The following is a 15,426-nucleotide window of genomic DNA, read 5'->3' on the forward strand; positions in this document are numbered from 1 at the left end:
ACATGTGGGCCCCACGTATTTTTTTAATTTTTTTGCTGACTAGGATGCAACGTCAGCGAAACCACCCATATATACTGCCATAGGACCTTGTATGCACGGTTTGTGTAAGTTTAGGGGTATACATTTCTGGTTTTGTGGTTAAGGGACTTAAAAATATCTCACTCTTAAGTTGAGGGACCTCCGGTGAACTTATTCTAAAAAGGAAAATCAGCACGCGTGTGCAGCGTAGAGCCGTAGACGCTCGCGGGCGCGCGTGCCATCAATTAATGGGCCGGGACTAGGATGGGCCTGAAACGGGCCGCCTCTGAGTCCCAAAGCATAGCACTCCAACTCCAAAGCCACGACCCAGTCCGAGACTCCGAGTCCACCTCTGCCACTGCCACGACGCACGCGAGATGAACCGACTACCCACACCAACCAAACCGACCCGAACCAACCTAGGGTTCGCGTCGCGACCCACCTCCACCTCCCCCGCAGCTTCCCCCACCTCGACGCCGCCGCCTCCCCGCGCCGCGCCTCTCCGGCGAAAGCGCTGCGCGTGCCTGCCTCCCGTCTCGCTCGCGGTCACGGATCGAGGAGGCCTCGGCTTCGGCTTCCGCGTGTGGATAGGGTTTCGACCCCCCCTCAGGTACCCATCCGATCCCATCTCTGATTCGCTTTTTCTTTCGTTGCTTGAATCGCGTCCAGGCTGTCGCCTCGTCTGCTCGGGACCTGCCGATTGCGAGATCGGGTGCTTCGTAGCACGATTCGTGGACCGTACCTACGCGTCGTCGCCCGGCAGCGGTAACCCTAGTTTTCCGGGGATTCCCTAGCGATTGCAGCTTAATTTGATGCTATTGGAATTGGATATGCTTAGATTTCGCCTCAGTCGCGCCAGGTTTTCGAGTAATTTGTCATCTGTTTGGTGGGGGTGGGGTAGAGCTGGGGAGGGTTTCAATGTAGCGAATTTCATCGGGGGATTTGTGATGACCGATTGTCAATCAAGTATTTGTGCTCAGTGCTTATAGAAATTATGCGTTTTACTCGTGGACTGACTTAACAACGGTGTATTTTGGTAGGTCAGACCGGTTTATGATTATTTGTCTATGCACCTCCGCTGACTGGTCTGTACTACGTAGTTTTTAAGTGGGATTCATAAATTCAGCGACATGAAAAGATATGTTACACCCTGTGGTTTAGCCAGAAAGCGACCTTTAAAATTTTCTCAATCTGTAACCTGAACTCGTCCACATGAATTGCAATGGTGGCAAAACCACATCCAAAACTGTCACTGGGGTTTATTTGACCCGATTTAGATTACTCATGGTTGTTAAATACGCTGCTTCCGTTATTGGAGGGTAAAGTAATTGAACCTCCATACTTTCAGGGTGTTAAGTAAGCCTTTTCATTTATTTTATAATCATTATCATCCACTTTTTACAAGTTTGTTGAAGCATTTAACATCCATGAGTAGACTATCTAAAATTTAATCTCTTGTGAAGATGGTCTTGATGGTTGGAAATCTGCACATATGGTTCGTTAATATTTTGTGGACTTAATTTTTCGTCAACTGGCTATATCAGTTGGAAATCTGAACATCTAATATTCTTTTGTGGAATTTGTGGTTCTTGCATATTATTCTTGATCTTCAAGAAATTTTAATGAAACGTCTTTAAACCTTGCAATTTAGTGATGGGTACCCTGGTACGCATATAATATGAATCACTGAACAAAATTGTGGATAACAAGATTTTTTATGTGACCCAAAGAAAGGTTTTTGTTCTGTTAGGCTCTAAAATCTGTTTAAAAAAATCTAGTTTGGTAAAACCAGAGATTCAAACTACCACTTTGGTTGAATTTTGGTTCAGCATTTGCTCTTTGCTGAACAAAGGGAATTTGTCATAAATATGTAATTAAGATTTAAGAACACTCTTTTGTTTGTTATTATTGGCTCCATAAAAAATCTGGGATAAAATCCTGTATTTTAGTTAGGTCCCCTCATTCCCTTAAAAAGCAACTCAAAAGACAGTATGTACACTCGAGGAAACCCTCTACCTAAGGACTTGATTGATTTCTTTGAAAAACTTTTTATTACCGTATGGGAAAGTCACCCAACACTCTCTCTGTAAGGATAGAGAAAAGAACAACAGACAACAAGACCAAATCCAACTGTTCTTCCTCTTCTTCTTTTTTTCGTCTATGTATAAGCTTCTTTTGAAGCGGAGTGTATTATGCTAATGTGCACCACGGCATGGAGTTTAGATGAAATCCCGGTGGACCTTTGGGCTGCTTTATCTCATCCCACTGCAGAATTATTGCTTTATCTCATTCCACTACAGAATTGTTATATTATATAGCACCCATGTGCTTGAAATTTTCTGAAGTCATCAGGATTAGTTTACAGGCAATTCATAGGAGTTGCATGATTATGCAACCATTTTCTTGTCATGCTCCAGCAATATTTTATGACACCCTGTATGTCAAATTGTTCATTGTCTTTCATGGAAGGGTAAAAAAAAAATCTTCTTTTAGATTTCATTTAACTCATCCTTTGGTCCATTTTTTTTTCCTTTTGAGCTATTCAATAATCCTTCTGTGCTAAATTTTAACAATAGGACATGTGTTTATGCATGTTCCCAGTAGCATACACCACACACCCACTTACACAATCATACACAGTTCATGCTCATCCACCTATCTATTTTTTAACCCTTTTGATGTTAAATTTGAAAGTTAACATTTTTTTACTTTTCACTTCATCAGGTAATTCACGAGGGATATCCTACATGGATGGCATACAGACAAGTGACTCTTCACATCATGGAATTGTAGAAAACAGCCCATATAGAACTCCCTATGATAGATATGCAGAAGGTGGTCAACTTGGTGCTTCCTGGTATTTTAGTAGAAAGGAAATAGAGGAAAATTCCTTATCAAGAAGAGATGGCATTGATTTGAAAAAAGAGTCTTATCTTCGCAAATCATATTGCACTTTCTTGCAGGATTTAGGGATGAGGCTTAAAGTGTAAGAATACATTACCTTATGAATATTTTATCATTAATACTTGTTTTCCATGTTAATAGAACTGTTGTGTTTGACATCGTGATATCTCTTGCCAGTTCTTTAAATGTTCATTTAGAAAACATTCTGTCTTTTAGCTCAATTTATTTGCAAGTGCCTTTTCTTTCCCTCATTACTGATGACTGATGTTACCATGTTAATAACATTCGATGCCTTATGAATTGAGCCATGTTACTAAGCACTTAATTGACATGCCTTAGTACAATAAGATATTTAAATGCCTGCTTATTGATTTGTCAAGCTTTTAAATCAATAAAATGTTAATGTTATGATTTTAAATCGTAAGTGTTGCTAGTTTTTATATTTCTTCATGCTAATCTTGTATATGTTTCTGTTTCAAATGGAATTGATTCCCTATAAATACAATGCAGTGTTAGGAACAACTTATTGGCACTCTATGCAGTATCAATTGACACACAGCAAATTTGTTGCCTCAATGAGTATAGTACAACACCAATTCTTTTCTGGGAACAGAAAATGTACAACATCGTTTACTATGTAGTTTCCTGGATGGCCTAATAGCAGTTTCATTGTAAATGTTTGTGTACCACTAAGTGTTCATGTACTGCATGTTTTATGTCCTGTTGACACTTTTTTGTGACCCTTGGTCCTAATGATGAATGGCTATAATTCAGGCCTCAAGTGACAATTGCTACAGCCATCGTGTTTTGTCATCGTTTTTTCCTTCGTCAATCTCATGCAAAAAATGATAGACGGGTAAGCATTATTGAAATTTTCCTATGGCACGATTATAAAGAAATAATACTCATGTGAGACAGTATTTTCAATTTTACCGGCAATTTTGTGGAAATAGTGGTCAGTGTTATATATAAATAATTAAATAGTGATCAATTTAAAGTACTTCCTGTTTTGGTTGTCACTCATTTGTGGAAGAAGCTAAAATGGTTTGTTAAGAACATCTGTTTTTATGTTATGATATGGTTGATTACCTGATGTTGCTTGGTCCTTTGAAAACAGTTATGCAGATCTGTATTACCTTAAAACCGGAGTCGTCCTCCTTCCCTTCCCACCCCATCCCCACATGTGAAAATATCATGAGAAAAACCGTTCCTAGAAACCGAGAGAAAAATCGCTGCAAGAAAACTGGAGTCCAAACAAACCAAGAGAAAAACCGTTAAAAAAATGGGTTTTTATCCTGGTTTTTTTGGAGCATGAGGTTATCTCTCAGTTTTTCCGTGTCCAAAATAAAAGGACAAAAATTGTTCTTGAAAACCGAGAGATAACCTCATGCTCCAAGAAAACCAGGATAAAAAATTGAGAGAGAATGTTTCAAAAAAACAAGAGAAAAATATGGGATAAGAGAAATTTTGACCATGTTCACCAGAAAAATCAAGTGAAAATACGGGATATGAGTGAATTGAATAGGTTCATCAGATCCCATTCCGTTGCAACGCATGACATGTTACTAGCTAAAGTTAATTCAGATGGCAGTACATTCTTTTTCTGTGTTGCACGCCATACATGATACACAATTGCTGCTTGTCAGGGTAATTCTTTTCTATCAATTATTTATGTTCATTATAACTTGCAGACAATCGCCACAGTTTGCATGTTCTTGGCGGGAAAAGTTGAAGAAACACCCAGACCCCTGAAAGATGTCATACTCATTTCCTATGAAATCATCCACAAAAAGGATGCTGCTGCTGTTCAGCGAATTAAGCAGAAGGTAAAATAATTGGCTGAGAAATCTTTTGTTGGTTTCCTTACCTAGTTACCCTTATTTTTTCAGTTGTCAGTCCAACTGTTAAGCAGTGCTTTCTTTCTTTTTTCTTTTCTTTGTGAAGAGGGGTGCAAGTTTTAAAAATTATTGGTTTCCTTTTATATTTCTTTCTTTAAATTCAGTCTCTTGATTACTTTGGTGTGGAATGGCAGGTTTGACTAATTTTGCTGTATTCTGCAGGAAGTATATGAACAGCAGAAGGAGCTTATTTTACTTGGGGAGCGTGTTGTGCTTGTAACACTTGGTTTTGATCTGAACGTGCACCATCCGTACAAGCCCTTGGTTGAAGCAATAAAGAAATTCAAGGTTGCTCAAAATGCACTTGCTCAAGTTGCCTGGAATTTTGTCAACGATGGGTATGCTAAAATTACTCTTCTCCTTACATAATAGTAATCCCCTATTATGCCTATTTACTACGCCTTAAAAGGGGTGTACAGGCTACGCACTTCACTTTGCCTTCAATTTAAGCCCCACCATATTGCGGCCGGCGCAATCTTCCTGGCTGCAAAGTTTCTCAAAGTCAAGCTTCCATCAGATGGCGAGAAGGTCTGGTGGCAAGAGTTTGATGTAACCCCACGGCAGTTGGAAGGTTCGTCTCTAGATACAAAGGCAGTAGTGCATTTTTGCACTATCACCTATTGGGCTATTCAATTTTCTTAAGGATTCAATTTTTGCATCCCCCACAAGTAGCTGCAGTTGTTGCCTTAGATTAGCTATCTAGGAATCCCATGAGAATTGGCAGCCAAATTTCATCTTCTCAAAAATGATAGATTATAGTGGAACTAGGTTGGGTCAATGGCATGCAGAGTATTGGGGGAGAAATTTTTAGGATACGCAGGGGAATGCCATGTACAGGAACATACTGGGATGAACTTGTACTGGATTGCCTCTAATATGGAAATGGATTTTCTCTTTTTGTTAGTGTCACCTTTGAGTGCAACTGCTTTGGTAGGCATCATCTGTTTTGACTTATGTTAAATCTGTTCGCCAGTCCTATCTTAGCTAGTGTTACTCTTAATGGTCTTTTATTTCAAAGAGAGCTGACAAGCATACATGCTTACATTGTGCATTTATTCTTATTCCCTTCAGAGGTTAGCAACCAAATGTTGGAGCTCTATGAACAAAACCGTGTGGCACCACCACCATCACAAGGGAATGACACTGAAGGTAGCTCTGCGAGTGTGGTCAATCAACGTGCTTCTGGGAAAGCTCCGGGATCTTCTGAAGAGCCTCCCACCCATGAAAATCACCTAGCGCCCAGACAGTCGAGCACGCCAGGCCACCAGGGCTATGACCACCCTCATCCTGAGAAGCAGAACTCAAGCCAGAGGGTACCTCAGAATGATGCAAGGGATGGTACTGCCAATAGCAACGAAGGCCCCAATATGTCATCAACGATGGATGCGATGAAAAAGATAGACAAGGATAAGGTGAAAGCTGCCCTGGAGAAACGGAGGAAATCGAAAGGCGATGTTGCTAAAAAGGTTGATATCATGGATGATGATGACCTAATCGAGAGGGAACTGGAACATGGTGTGGAATTGGCTGCCGAGGACGAGAAGATCAAGCACGAGAGGAGGCAGAGTTGGCCCCATTCTGCACATCGGGAGGATCACCAAGGCGTCGCTCGCCTGACTGAAAACACTGAGGAAGGTGAGTTGTCCATAGACAGCCAAGAGTACCGTTCTCCGGAGCTTGACAACCGAAAGAGAAAGGATATGCATGAGCACAGGAATTACGATCGCGGTGAAAGGGACCTTAAAAGGTTAAGGTCTTGAGAGTGTAAGTGTTAATGTTCGGCACATCACATTGAGGAGCGCGATTCGCATAGCATCGCATGTGACTTGGGCTATCAGATTTGTAGAACCTATTTGTTGTCACTAGAGCTTATGCTTATATGTATGTGGGAGATTGAACTGTACTATATAGTTTAAAGGATGGTTTCCCCAGAGAGCGTGTACATGTTTTAGAGATGTTTAACTGTTCCTGAGTCCCGATAGTGTTATGAACATTCAGAAGCAGCTTTAAGCTGTGAACGATACGAATGAGATCATCGCAAGACTTATATGTATGGCCCAACGAGAAATTGTTGTAATTCGGATTGCTGACTCGAGGTAATATGGAAGAACAATGATTGTTTTCCTACATATAATAGCCATCGTTTGCTCCTATCACAAACAGAAGTTTTTCATGTGATGTTCTGGTGGTCTTGTGTTTCATTAATGAGAGGTGATTAATGTCTGAAATACGCATCGACGTAAATGAGGTTCATGATTTTGTTAGTTTGCATAACTCATCATGCTCAGAGACAAGGCTAAGAAAACGGCGTGCTCTCATTCTCATGTGGCAACTAGGACAACCATTATAACTCTTCATCTAACATCATAACAAGATAATACTACAGTGTTCACTCAAATCCTGGAAGCCAGCTTTTTCTCTATAATGATAGCACTAGTACCATGATATATCATTCAATCAGATCATCCAAACTCTGATCACAAGATGTCCAAAAGTGCCAGGCAGTCCACATCACATAAAACAAGAGCCGAAGAACACAATCGATATGGTTGGTCACTCCGGTAGTTGCATCTGCCACCTTTTCTCAACATGAACAGCACAGGCTCTCTTCTCTTCTGTTGCATTGCAATTTGCAAAGACAAAAAAATCATCACAAAATGATCCATCAGAATTCAGAGGCAGCCAGATTGCCAGCTTTCCGGTGCCAGAAATGAGACATGGCGAGGCAAGTGCAACAGTGTCTTGGACATGGAGCAGACACAAGCAAAAGGGAGGAAAGCGACCCACATGGAAATGGATGGATTGGATGCAAATGCAATCAAGAATCAACAATTGCCAATGCTTAGCCCCTAATCTTCTCATCACTTTTAAAGCTTGGGCAACTTCTCAAGCAATGCTGCTAGGAGTTAGTTAAGCAGTAAACATCTTTTGATCTTTTCACAGAGTAAATTGCACATGCAAATGCAGTTTCTGAAATGTTCAGTCACATAAATGAAAATCAGTGGACCAGCCTACTTCTGCCTGCCTGCATCAAAGTACCTTTCTTCCTCATCCTTTTTTGTATGAAAGAAAGGAGAGAAGATACAAGAGATGAAATCCTTATCATTTTGGAGGAAATCTTGGCCACATGGTACTCCTCCAATAATGCAAGCATCACCATGACCCCTAGAATCTTATTGCATCAATCACTAAAGCCTGAGTTGTAAATAAAAAAAAAACTCACTGAACACCAGTGTCAAAGTCTTCTCTACCACAGTAAGCATCACACTGTCACTGTTCTATAACAACCGTTTACCTAAAAGGAGAACTGTTGTAGCAACTGAAACTGCAGAACTGATCAAAAGGCTATCTCATCACTTACTACTACTGCAACTACTACTACTGCAACTACTACTACAAGTTTGGCAGGTTCAGAAGGAGAAGAAATCACCTAGAAACTCCCCAAAAGAAATCTTTCTTGAAAAAAAAATCATTTTATCTCTTTGTAGATGCTTGAACACATGGAGAGATGCCAGTACAATGAAGAAAAATACTCTACATTCTTGGATAGATAGAGCACTCTCCATAGTCTCTGCTAATAAATTTGTTGGAGAAGTTTCTTGGGATCTCCAAGTTCAGTTAAGAGAGAGACTAATCACCAACTGCTTAGTAGTCCACAACATCTGGGATCTCCAGGTCCAATCTAAAACGTACTTAACTTCACCAAATCCTATACTTTGATGTGTGTTCTGGTTGTTGCCACCGAACTTGCAATCCAACAAAATTCCAAAAAATCAGTTGATCCCCTGAACTCGTATTCTTCAAAATCGACTTGCAACCTACCAAAAAGTCCTCGAATTCCCCCCAAAAAATCCGGACTTGGATAGAACTCACTCAATCCACAAAACAACACGGATTGGATTGAAGCTCAGTGACAAACACAGAGATCTCCAAAAAAGAAGAGTTCCTTTTTTTTTAACCATAGTTATAATATCCTTTTATTAACAATTAAACGTGGAACTGAAAGCTTAACAACGCTTAAACACAAAATATACTTTGATTAACCCACGCTAAATTTACCTCTATACCCCCCACCTCAACGCTACAGTAATTACCGACATTTATGCACACCTCGCCGTCGCCGGAGCCGGAGAAGACGAGACAGCTAGACCTCGACGCGGCAGTAGGTGGCGGTCTGGAACTTGAGGCCATTGGCGCCGGGGTAGCCGTTGCCGCCGGAGGCGATGAAGAAGGCCGGGCAGGTGACGAAGAGGTGGTAGTGGCCGGAGATCCAGCTGCCGACCTTCCACCGGACGCGGCCGTCGATCTTGACCTGGAGGATGAGGTACTCCGCCGCGACGTCCTTGGCGAGGGCGTCGCCGAGGTAGGGCGCGAAGGGGACGTCCGGGCCGGAGAGCACCGGCGACCAGACGTCGACGTCGCCGTGGCCCTGGTACACCGGCGGGAGCGAGGCGGCGAGCGTGATCTGCTGGTACTTGTAGGAGGCGTAGACGTCGAGGCGGTCGTAGTAGACGCCGACGCGGTCATTGGGGTTGCGGGAGGCGACGGTGACCTGGAGGGCGGTGGAGAGGACGCCGGAGGTGGAGGAATTGGAGAGGTCGAGCTGGCGGAGCGTGGCGTCCTGGAGGAAGAAGCGAGGGTGGGTGGGGCGGAGCACGAGGTAGACGATGAGCGCGATGATGGCCACGATCAGGGCGAGGCCGAAGAGGATCGTCAGCAGCCGCCGGCACGCCTGCCGGATGTCGTCGTCGCCGTGGTTGCCGCAGTCCTTGCCCATCGCCGCCGGCGAGCTAGCTCCCTTGCTATGGATGGATGGATTTCTTGGCTTTCTTGGCTTTGTGTGAGAACAGGAGAGGAGAAGAAAGGAGGAAATTGAGTTGGAATGGAAATGTGAAGAGAGAGATAGAGAGAGGGAGAGTGAGGTGGCCGTTTGGGAATGTGAATGTGAATGAATGAATTTTGGGGAGATGGATTCTTAATAAATGGGTCACCCTCTCTCCCTTTTTCTTTTCTTTTTTGGGTTTGTTTATTTGATTATTTTATACAGAGAGACAATGGATGAATGGGTTTGGGTGAGGTGTGTTGTTATATTATGGGATCATGTTGAAATCATGGGGTTGCTATATACTCGTTCCCTCTAAAAAATCTAACATAGTATTACATAGGATATTTCTTAATATAATGAATCTGAATAGAAGTTTATCCAAAATCGTTATACTAGAAAATATCATATATTATACTAGTTGATTTTTTTGTCGAAGAGAGTATGTGAGGGTTTTCTTATGCTTTTGTTGAAATGTAGTATGGTTTATGTGAAATACTTTGGTTTTCAATGCATGCGCCGGTGATTTTTAGATATACGCTGACTATTTATTTTATTTGAAATAATAAAGTAATTATCATTGTTTTCGTTGTAATTTGTTTTATCATTAGAGGTACGTCAAATATGGTTTATATTTTCGGGATTGCTATATGTCATTCGAATGAAATTTGGGGAAGAAATCTTACAGATTTTGGACCATTGGATCCATGCCAAAATTCGTGCATCGGCTTCTCTCCTCCAACTCCGGCGGTCTCCCATTCTTCTCCGGCGCCGGCGACACCCCAACTCCGCCAGGAAGCATACGGGTTAGGGTTTGGGGTTGGGGTTAGAGTAGGAGGGGGTTGGGGGAGGGGGAAGAGGGGGTTTCCTTGGAGCTTAGAGGAATGGCCGTGGGCGGTGGACTTCGGCTGGTGGTGAGGCGGCGGCGGCGCTGCCGAAGCCACGGGGATGGAGGATGGTGATGGGCCGGCGTCGGCGGCGAGGGCAAAGCAAGCGTGTGGTTAGGAGGCAGCGAGCGGTGGTTGCGGATCCGGCGGCGGGGAACCGCCGGAGACAAGGACGGCGGGGCGGGGGCACCTCGTCGTCACTGCCTCGAGGACAAAGAGAGGGGGGAGGGGGAGGGGGAGGGGGGGCTCGCCGACGCCGTTGACCCCTTCCGGCCAGTCGGCAAGGCAGGCGGCGGCGCGGTGGGGTAAACACCCAAAATTTTAGCCAAAAACTTAAAATACGATATTTTAGAATTTGTATCCAAATTTTCAAAGTTTTTGTTCTAGGGGTATTTTGGTCATTTCGACAAATTTGTATAGTACTAATGGAGACTAACCAGACGCCGATGGTAAATCGTAGAAGTTAAGCAAAAGTCGATGGCATATTGTATAACGTAATAAAGTCAGTGGCAAATCGTAAACGTGTAACAAAGTGAGTGGCATACAATGGATTTTCTCTTTGCTTTATGTGAAATTCTCTGATTTTCGATGCATGCGCCGGTGATTTTTAGATGTACGTTGAATATTTATTTTATTTGAAATAATAAAGTAATGATCATTTATTTTATTGTAATTTATTTTATCGTTAGAGGTACTTTAAATATGACTTATATTTTTGCCAGAAGTAATTATATCATACATTGAAACTAGACAGTGTGTATATTATTGCGTATATTTGTTTGGGATACATCAAATTACTGGAAACAATTTGTTTAAACTCAAAGAGGAGTTAAAATTATTCCAATTGATCCAATGCATCGGTGGATGAACTTTGTTTTTAATCTTGGAGTAAAACGGGCGATAATTGTAGAGGAGGGCTTAATTGAAAAGGGATTTCTCACTTTTTTTTTTGGGAAAAAAAGAATTTGCTGATAAATAGCTATAGAAGTTTGGTGTTATACAAAATAGGCTTTAGTAAAAGAATAAAGCTAAGTGCACAACAAAACCTCTTCTTTTCTCAGAAAGAAATGAAAAGGATGGAAAAGACAAAGGTCTTCTTTCATGAATCACCAAACTATGTTTTGTATCCATCACCTTTATGAACCCACAAATATTACAGTTACAGGTCTGTTCAAGTGTTGCAATTAATTAAAAATATCAAATAGAAATTCAATATTCAGGGGACAGTTACATGTAAATTTATTGTAGTAGCTAGGAAGATCTCATTAGAAGAGTATATCAGCTCCATGTCACTGATTAAAGGGAACTTAACAGAAATCTCAGCAACAGCTTATCTTTACAAGCTATAGATATCTCAGAACAGAAGTCAATGTGAGATTGCAACAACGACAAGAACCTCCTACCTGATGATTCTACTGAAAATGCTCAATGCATATTGTTATGTGTCAACCGACCATAGATATAATAAAGTCGTCGTTCAACCAAACATTAACTTTAAACAAGTAGTTGCAAAAGAAAAGGTCAAAGTTGATCATGATCTAAGGCATCTAATCAAGATTAGTATTTATCTATGTTTCTAAAAAGAATTAATATTCCTCTCAAAGAGGGAAATATGTTTATTTTTATTTTTTTAAAAAGAAGGATACAATGGTCCATGGCCGTTAGTTGATTAGATTTCTTATAGTGAAACTTTTTTGTGCTCGTATTTGTAACTAATTATATTTTTAAGTAGGAAGCGATATATCTGTCGCCAACGGTGAGATGTTTGTGGTGATTCTTGCAATGTTAAGATATGCCTAAACAATCTTTCGAAGGTGCTCGTATAAGTAAAAGGTATTCCCTCAATCGCAAAAATCTTAACCTTGGAGGGTATGTGACCCTGCTAGTAGAACGAATTTAGACAAATGGTTGACTAGATTTATTGGGCTAGGTGACCCCTCCTAGGTTTAGGTTGAGGTTTTCTTAACTGAGTATGTGTTTACTTATAGGGATGAGTGAGCGTGTGCGCGTATATTAGTATATGTGTTTGTAATTTTTTAAATAAAAGAAAAAGAACAACAGTAAACCACACTGTGCTCTTAACTTATTACTATTCATGCTTGATTGACATCATCTGAATTCTGCACTGTACAGAATTGAACCAAATTTTTAATAAAGAAAATAGGAGTAATAAATTGACTGTGACGAAACGTGCATCCGCTCATCTGGCAATAGTACGCAAACCGAAGAGGGAGGGACCCAGCAGAAGCAGAAGAGGAAAAGCAGGGGCTAGAAATGACGTGGTTTTGATGGCTTTGTGCCCGTTGGAGTCTGCAGGGCCCACCAGGCAGGCAGATATTGTCATCACTAAAAAGAAAACGTTGGCTCTCCCCCTGCTGCTTCCATGCTTTTGAGCAGGGGACGTCGCTGTAATTAATTTTAGCTTACGAGCCATCTGCTAACGACCTGTCAACGAACCAATCGAGAAGACTTTTGTTAGTACAGAACTGAGATCAATCAATCCGTTAATTCTATGGGCATTATCATTCAATTACTTTACTCTTAATCCGTTAATATGATCAAAGAACCAGATAGAGCAACTGTAGCTTAATTACTTTACTCTTACCAGAGACACTATCACTCACACTTGTAGGACTATGATGGCTTGTTAATTATAATCAATCATGTATATGTAAGATAAGTAAAGTGAGGACGCGTTGATTCTGGAAGGCCATGTGGCACATGTTACACGCGTACGTACGAACCGTAGCCTTGCACACGCCGCTCCATTAAAATTTTGGTTTCTTCTTCTCCTTCAATTCAACAAGAGAAACATCCAACAGTTGGAGGCACTTGCAAGCAAGCTGCTGCTAGCAAGGTGTGTCCTACGCGGCAACGAAAGGACAATCCCAATTCTCCAGCCGGCGACACATGAGACGCGTACGCACATGCCGCTCTGTTCAGCACTCCCTCCATTCCCAACTTCTTCTCCTCTCATTTTTCACATGAAAGTTTCACAAAATACTACTACTCTATTCCATAAAAAAAATAAACTTTAGCTACGAATCTCTACACGCATGTATGGTTCGTAGTTAGGATTGAATCTGTTTTGAGACGGAGGGGGTAAATTGTAGTCTCTCCGTTCATTAAAAAAACTAACTTAATACCAAATATGGCATATCTTATTTTAGTATTACGATTCTAGATTGGTTTTTTATGAGACGGAAGGAGTATATGCTCTTAAGTAAATTGTATATAGAAAAATTACTTTAAAAATTATATTAATTTATTTCTTTTTTAAATTATTAGAGTTGTTCCGTTTTACGGGTTTTGTGAAAGATAAACACGGAAGGATGGAACTGTGCTAATTTAGCCTACCCTACACATGGGTTGTTGACATGATGATGGTGATTATGATGAAGGAGGCAGGCATCGAAGCTTCGTCGGGTTGGCACGGTCGGACCAAAAGCGGCTTTTTAGTGCCCAATCCACCCAACTCTCAACCTTGATCGTCTCTTTGCTTTTTAACTTGGCCCCAGAATCCGATTCTCCTAAAGCCTAAAATTTTCCTCCCTTTCAACTGCACACGTACTACCTGCTACTGCTGGTCCTTCCCCCTCTCTCTCTCTTTCTCCCTATCTAGGTAGAGTTTCTAGAGCATCAAATTCTATCACTAGATTCATTTGTTATTTATTTCACGTAAATGTAAATCCTGTCACTTTTAGATGGTAGTGTTAAGAAGAGAAGAGAGTGGTCTGCTGCAGAACCAAATTTTACCAATGTATAAATATCAGATCAGTGAATGAGAATTCGACACACAGAAAACACTGCTAAATAAAGAGGACAAAGTAGACGGGGAGAGGGGAGTGTGACCGGGATCAGAATGGGACCTCACCTCCTCCCCTAATCGCAATTTCCGATTTCGAGTGCATTGTGCAGTCTCACGTATGCATCAAGTCGTTTTGGTGCACGACGGTGGTGAAGACGAAAGGAAGACGGACAGCGACCTATCTCTGCTCCTCCATGGCCGTCGCTCTCCCTCCCTCCCTCACATCACAGACCAAGACGACGACCCACATATAGGAGTAATTTACTTCTACTCCCTTCTTTTTCCAGTTCTCACTCGCCGTCCGTACGCCTGTGACTTCCAATTGACTGCATCTATTTGACTGACGCTTACTACACAACGCAACCATCATGGCTTTCAAATCCATGGGAATAATACTACATACTCCTACATGACAGGGCAAGGGTAATTAAGAGATAATCATATTGGTTTTGACTGGTTTTGACCCATCAGGGGCAGCATAAATCCCTTTCCTAGATATTATTAGGCCATAACATACCAAGTCTACTAATATAAATCCCTTTCATAGATTAGGCCATAACATACCAAGTCTACTAATATAAATCCCTTTCAGAAATTAGGCCAAAACATAACAAGTCGGCTAATGTAGACAACCCTTCCCTTGTAGCCCATCCAGGAGATAAGATCATCTCATCTTCGTAGGACAACTCCAGGCCATTCCTCACCAACCCCCTCCAATCCTACCTCCATTCATCGTCTCCTTCCTACTGTGCCCATTTCAACGCCCAAAACCGATCATTCCATCACACATACAAAAAATATAAGGGCATAACAATCCAACATGCCCAAATCTTCACAGAAGAGGAGGCTAGAAAATATATAGGGGTAGGCAGATTCTAACAGGATTTTTCCTCCATCAAGGCCACTCTCACACATATCATCTTCAGTCTTCTTCCACAATAGACCTCCTACCTACCATCAAAGATTGAGTGCTGCCTGCTGCAAACAACTACAACTACAACTACAACTACAACTTATCTGTGGTTATCCAATTGGTGTTTGGTTAACTCACCTCTGGCCGTATTTGCCATATCCTTTGCACTTGCAGCC

The 15,426-nt window shown here is 41.6% G+C and overlaps 2 protein-coding genes across 2 annotated transcripts; one reads left to right on the forward strand and one right to left on the reverse strand.

Moving 5' to 3' along the window:
* Window positions 1–400: 400 nt before the first annotated feature.
* On the forward strand, window positions 401–6,868 carry LOC127754241 (cyclin-T1-3). The gene is made up of 7 exons (XM_052279730.1): window positions 401–628; window positions 2,743–3,004; window positions 3,697–3,778; window positions 4,614–4,748; window positions 4,983–5,158; window positions 5,240–5,391; window positions 5,892–6,868. The coding sequence occupies exons 2-7, from the start codon at window positions 2,766–2,768 to the stop codon at window positions 6,578–6,580; spliced, it is 1,473 nt and encodes a 490-aa protein (XP_052135690.1). The 5' UTR covers window positions 401–628; window positions 2,743–2,765; the 3' UTR covers window positions 6,581–6,868.
* Window positions 6,869–8,748: 1,880 nt separating this feature from the next.
* Window positions 8,749–9,777, reverse strand: LOC127754242 (NDR1/HIN1-like protein 1). The gene has a single exon (XM_052279731.1). The coding sequence runs from the start codon at window positions 9,595–9,597 to the stop codon at window positions 8,965–8,967; it is 633 nt and encodes a 210-aa protein (XP_052135691.1). The 5' UTR covers window positions 9,598–9,777; the 3' UTR covers window positions 8,749–8,964.
* Between the last annotated feature and the right edge of the window lie 5,649 nt (window positions 9,778–15,426).

Source organism: Oryza glaberrima, chromosome 11, assembly GCF_000147395.1.
Source record: "Oryza glaberrima chromosome 11, OglaRS2, whole genome shotgun sequence".
Classification (NCBI taxonomy): Eukaryota; Viridiplantae; Streptophyta; class Magnoliopsida; order Poales; family Poaceae; genus Oryza; species Oryza glaberrima.